Source organism: Vavraia culicis (assembly GCF_000192795.1).
Source record: "Vavraia culicis subsp. floridensis unplaced genomic scaffold supercont1.7, whole genome shotgun sequence".
NCBI lineage: Eukaryota > Fungi > Microsporidia > Pleistophoridae > Vavraia > Vavraia culicis.
The window spans coordinates 146,910-153,639 of record NW_007360610.1 but is presented as its reverse complement, the minus strand read 5'-3'; the positions used below and the strand labels follow the sequence as shown (position 1 = coordinate 153,639).

General features: G+C 39.0%; 1 protein-coding gene across 1 annotated transcript; it reads left to right on the top strand.

The window, feature by feature from the left end:
• Positions 1 to 1,808: 1,808 nt before the first annotated feature.
• VCUG_00646 (uncharacterized protein) lies at positions 1,809 to 3,680 on the top strand (the record flags this gene model as incomplete). Its single annotated transcript, XM_008075476.1, has 1 exon — positions 1,809 to 3,680. The coding sequence occupies one exon, from the start codon at positions 1,809 to 1,811 to the stop codon at positions 3,678 to 3,680; it is 1,872 nt and encodes a 623-aa protein (XP_008073667.1).
• Between the last annotated feature and the right edge of the window lie 3,050 nt (positions 3,681 to 6,730).

Sequence of the window (6,730 nt, the reverse complement as noted above, 5' to 3'; positions counted from 1 at the left end):
TGATATCATAGGATGTTCTTCTTTTGCAACAGCTGTGAAATTTGTGCTGATGTATGAAAAGATTAATAGCATTTTGTGAAACGTTGAAGATGTGGTACTTTCATACCTCGCTGTGGTGTGGTATTACTACATGTTGTGGTTTACTCGTGAGTATAGGACAATGTTTCAATGAGGTCCTAGGAATTGAACCGGCATGCATCATCTCTGGAACTTAGGTCGACAATGTTAAACAGAATTTGGTCGATAGAAATTTAGTAAAAGGCTGCAAATGAGACGGAACGCGTAAAGATGAACAAAAATGGTGGATTCTTATACTTCTTCGTTAGTTCATGTGTACGCACACAAAAGATGAGTTTGGTTAGAGCGATTTGTGTGAATTATGCACCAATCCTGTTTCGTGTAGTGTTCCTGGGAGAAAATGTGCCAATTCGTGGTAGTGAACGTTATAAGATAGCATAGATAAAAGTACCGTGCCTCGATTCCACCAGGGTAATCTTTGAACACGGATCATTGGTAACTTTGAAGCGTCTGCAGGTCACTTTGCAGTTCCGGTACAAAGCTGTATAAAATAGGCGATTAGTGCCAATGGCAACATACGGCTAAGATGAGTCTTCAAGAAGCGTGGCTTACGGGAAAACTGCGTAACGGAGGGTGTTTGTTCAAATCGTCATAAAAAGTTTCTAAAAATGTTAATCAGCAGTGTTTTTGGTTGTGCTAATTATTGCCAAGGGCGCATAGGCCCCTGCACCGCTAGCTATTTTGGTTTGTGCTCGTACTTCAAGTTCAAGCAAAATATCTGTGCAGCTCTGCTATCCGGTGCATAGTTGTCAAACTAAACTAATTGAGGTACGTTACGTACATCAACCTGCCATGTAGTAGATTATTGAACACACCACTGTTGTAGCACGATCAACATCAATAGCAATCTTGAGCAGTACTTCTATGTTGTTTTTAAGGATATGGTCATTTTATCCGGTATATTTCCTATCCAAGGAAGTACCCCTGCTCACACTTCGCTTGTGTGCATTTAAAGCCTTACACCGAAATAAATTGCGGCACGTACAGATGGAATTGCTTGGCAACCGAACAGAATAACAATTACTGATGAAAACGGGTAACATTTACCAGAGCAACAAACATTTGTTCCGCTCCCCAAACGAGCATGTGCATCTAATTTGGTAATCTTCTGAGCAGGAATTAACAATATTCCTCTTTGCCACGTTACATAAACTGAACAGATGCACGATGGGTTGATACCATTTCAGCAGGATTTGCTATGAAATTGCAGCTGTATAAATATGAACGGAAGAGCGATCATATGCGTTGAAAAACGAGATGCTTATATGTATGGTTAGAGCAGTGACATAAATTCTGTGTGGTATTTTACGATAATATTTTAGTCAAAAAGGCTCTTTTCACGTAAACATCAAATAAATTGTTCTCGAACAATGTCAATCGCAGTTGTTACCATCTCACCCCGTTCTTTCTTATTTTTCAGTTTGGAGGGTGAAATCAAGTGCCTGTAAAAAATGAGTTGCTCCGAGTTACACGGCCATCGTAATTCTGTGACTCAACAAATGCTTTTTATACCGATTTTCTACCTCATGGGGGTAATCCAATACGATTATCTGCTATTTTTATTCTCAGGAAGTATCGTTCATTTTTAGCCTCCTATTTACCAAAATAAGCAACACAACATCTTAGTCTCTTAGTTGTGAGCTTTTATCGATACTTCCAATAATTTATCTGCGTTCTCTTATCTACGCTCCTATCGTGCTTTATTTAAAAAAGCAAAATTGACCGATCGTATGTACATTGAGCTGAAGGATGTAACAATTCGCGTGGAGAGCAGAAGTGAAGAGGGTAGAAAAGTTGACGAACAAATCCTATCAGAGGTGTACTGTAAAATATGCACTGGTCTTACGGCTGTGATCGGACCAAGCGGATGTGGAAAAACAACACTTCTGAGGACGATTGCTGGCAGGGTACCGGCCGAGTGTACTACATCGGGTGCGGTATACTATTGCAGAAAAAAGAGAGAGCTGAGCACTTGGACACGCATGACAGCATATCTTGATCAAAGTGACGCGGTTTCAAGATGCTTGACCGCTAGACAATGCTTATACTACGCTGCCACGTTCAGGACTAAATCATCAAAACCAGAAATATACGAACAAACCGAGGTAATTACGAAACGGCTGTATTTAGACGAGCTCTTGGATTGCAAGATGACTGAGTTATCGGGCGGACAGGTGAAACGGCTAAAGATTGCGATGGAACTGATCGTAGGTGCACCCATCATTCTACTGGATGAGCCCACAACCGGACTAGATAATGTATTAGCGTACCGCGTTGTTCAATTCTTGAAGGAAGTGGCAGGACACGACCGAATCGTTGTTTGTAGCATCCATCAGCCGGATGATCGCACACTTGTGTTATTTGAACAGGTAATGCTCATCAACTCTGGTAGGATAATTTACAGCGGATGCGTGAGCGGTATGGCACGTACAATCGCAGAGAATGGCTTTGAAAATGCTGACGGCCTTGAAATATCGAGCTATGTGCTCGACTTCTTGAATACGGGCCGGATTAAGTATTTTGATGCAGATGAGCACATGCGGATTGTGGATGGGATGGCGCTGAAGAACGTATTAATACATCGAAAGGAGAAAATAAAGTACGTGGAGAAGAGAAGCAATGAATTTTACTTGTGCTTTATACCCAAACTGGGCCATATCATAACGCTGTGCAAAAGAGAACTGAAAATAACTTTCAAAGCGCGTGAGCACATTCCAATCCTCGTTCTAACCAATTTGATAGTTTTGTCGATGCCTGCATCGCTCCTGGTATTCGAAAATGATGCTAGAAAAATAAATGGTGCGGTATTCCAGGACTGTGAGAGGATGTGCAAGGCCTTTTACAATGTGCTGGGATCGTTATGCTTTGTGCTGACCAACACGGTGGTATACATCCACCAATACAGGCATAGAAACGATTTCCTTGCACGTAAGGAGATAAGTGCACATGCCTACTCAGCCACTTCACATTACATCAGCACGATGTTCATAAGTGTCATGTACTTCATACCAATGCTCTCTCTGGCCCTGTATCTGCTCAGAACACTGGGAGGCGGCTTCTTTGACTGCATATCGCTCACACTTGTTGCACTTTTTTTCTTAACCACCGTTTTCTTTGTCAACTTTCTACTCGATGTGTCTGAGCACATGGTAACGCGCTACATACTAATGATGACCGGCCTGGCCATAAACTCGTACCCATGGATTGTGTCTCATTTTGTGATGAGTTCTGAGAATGGATGCTTGTCGACCATCGCTGCCGTATTCCTTCAGTTTTCTCCTGCCAGCTCAATCTTCCCAACCATCGCCCTTCGAGTTTGTGGTAAACAGGTCCGCAAATCAGAAAGGAACGCTGTCCTTCGATCGGTGTTTTCATCCATTGGTATGAGAATTAGGGAAGATGTTGGCCGAAGCGCCTTGTTCCCGCCAGAAAACTCCTATACTTCGTATGCGTTGATGCTTTTCTTTCTTATGTTTTACGCTGTGTTGAGCTATTACGTCAGTGTTAGGCCATACCGCTTTGAATACCGGGTCAATCTGAGCAAAAGAGAGATTGAAGATGACGGGTGCGAGAGCGTATCCGTGTGTGTAAGGGATGGTTGAGCCACATCGCTCATTTTATTAAAAATATTGGAACGAACCAAGCAGATCAGATTCGCCAATAAAATATGTCGAAGCATTTTTGTTCGAGCCATGTTCTGTGATTGCTGTGTAAGATGATGGATGAATGAGCAGCACTTTATAAACGATATGTTATGGATCGTTAGATAAATTTACACCATTCTCACATGCTTTTATCTTTGGTGGTATATTTTTGATGCATAGCGCGTCCTCGTTTATTTTTACCTAAACTAATTTTGTGCTGTTGTGTGCCCTGTTCCTCATTTACTCAGATAAAAGTACCGTTGCCACACTTTGTTCGAGATATTACGTGTACTTGCTTGTTTTAGAAGGAGCTTGTAGCTGTTCACCTGGTAGCTGTAGCTGTTCACCTGGTAGCTGTAGCTGTTCACCTGGTAGCTGTAGCTGTTCACCTGGTAGCTGTAACTTTTCACCTGGTAGCTGTTCACTTGGTTGGTAGCAATTTTATATTTTACAAATAATCGAGCAAGTTTTTACAAAAAGTAACCGTAAACTGCAAATGTTACCTTTCAGATCATCATTGCAGAGTGCTAATGATGGCCAAAACGACCATACACAACGAAGAACGTACATTACGCTTGGCCAAGAGCAGGAATATTTGTTCAAAAAATATATAAAATGTGTTGAAAGTGACACTTACATAGACTGAACATGCTACAACAGCTCAGTTTATTTTGATAAATTAGCATGAACAACTGCAATATAGTATATCCTGCCTGAACTATAAAATTTTTATGTCGTAGAATGGTATTAACTGTCTTTATTTATACACTAGCACGCTATATCTGTTAATAAAACGGAACAAAGTGTAATTATCTGTTAAATAATATTTCTCTCTTTAACATGTTATATTACGTTTTTCACCCATTTTAGTTCTTTTCCTAGGAATTAACGAATTAATTCTGATAACCATGTCTTGTTGATATTGTTTAAGAAGAAAGGCTGGTAAGTTTTCGAAGAAAGAATTGAACTGCAATGTTTAGATCTAACGTATGTATAAATGTGGAATAAAAGTCTTTGATTTCTCCTAAAACATCAAATAATTTCTTCCTCAATTGAACAATCCGATTTTGAATTGTCTTTTTACGTATGACGGATCTCAAGCTCATCATGCTAATAAACAACCGTATAATCAACCAATTTCATATAAATAAAAAGACAACTCGGAAGCTGATTAGCTATCTTTGACGTCTACCACCTCATTTGTGGTTCAAAAAGGTGTTAATATACTCAATTCTTATGCCATGTTTATCTCTTTACTCGCCGAGTATGCGACTGGAATAAATGAAAGAACTTTTCTTACATTGCCTGAAGAGGTACGTTATGCAAAAATATTCTAAAATTACAATATCGGCTGCTCACCACGATGTGTTATTATGGGTAACAAAATTTTAGCACATAATTACTGCGGTCTCACACCAAGGTTGTTACATGACATATTCCTTGCCATATATTATTTATTTGTGCAATTATGAGTTTATAGATAGTGCAAATTTATTTGCACGTTCTCTTTCAGATTATAGCGATTTATAAACGTGCATCTCACTGTGCTACGAACATAGATTAAACTCATGCATCAAGGCTAAAAGAATCATTTCCTTGTGGCAGGAATATAAAAACCATTTTTGTGTTACCAAGCCGTTTCAGATGAATGAGTCCTACGCTTTCATCGTAAATGATGTAATTAATTCCTTTATTGAGCATCTGTTCAAGTTTAAGCTGTAGTTCTTTGTATAGCAAGCATTTCATGAGCAGTTCCAAGCGCTCTCTTCGAGCTAATCAATGAGTTTTCCTCATTTCCTGATAATTGCAATAAACCATAAATGCCAGCGAACAGAGATAGTAGCCCAACATAAAAGCACCCAGTGCTATCCACAAACCGCTAGCAACAACACACGTGCTGCAGTGCTGTTCACCGTTCTTAAGCAGTAAAATGTTGCACAGTATGATGAACAGTCCAAACATGTAAAGTGCCTCTGAGAATATTCTGCATACTAAATTAGAAAAACCACTTACGCCTTAACGGCTTTATCAGAATGGCCGGTCTCTCAACAAAGAGCGAGATCGATGATGACATGTAAACGACTGCAATTAGAATCAGAGCAATGTATTGCTCGATAAGAAAGGGTGCAAGTACGCTTACTGTCAGTAACGTTCCCATCGAGAGGAGCAGTTGGTACACCTTTGATTTATTTGTTGGCATGGGAAATGAGTTGCTTGTTTTTTTGTACAGCTGATAAATTACAGCACGGGAATCACTGCTTTATTTGATGAAATGGCGGAGTAACGCTCAAAACACCTGTAAATTACAACGTATGCGGTTTAATTCACCATATATACCCCTGAAACACGCTCTGCACAAAGGAGGAAAAAAAGAAGCACCGCTCGATTGTACACTTTATAAGGTATGATTAACATAAAAATATTATAAAATAGCATTTGCTGCCATTATTTAGCTACAATTCATATAAAACGGCTTTTTATAAACTTAGTTATTGTTTATGAAACACCATTGGCAAAATTATACTTCTCATAACAATATTAAACTTCCCTTTATGAACAACAATACGTTACTACCTTTTCTCAATTTTTATGTAGAAATGCATTTATCTATATTTCATACATAGCACCACTTAATAAGCACATTTCTATGTTCCCTATACTTTTCAAACACCCCCATATTACAGCGCTGTTACTAATTTATTGTTTAATTACTTTATTTGCAATATATGAGCGGTTTAAAAACAAATTATTTCGTTTTTCGTAGCGCTGATATTCACAGGAAATAACAAATATTGCAGTTTTAACACAACGAATCCAAAGATCGGTTCTTAAACTAAGTAATTTAGAAATAAATGATTTAACACGATATAACAATTGTATCCGTAGCAATGCTTCCTATTCTTATGGTTGGTTCAATTACCATCATAGCAAGCAAAAGATGAAGAACTAAAAAGGAATTGGAGTAGGAGTATACAAGCAGCGAGCATGTGGACAAATAATGAAAGTGC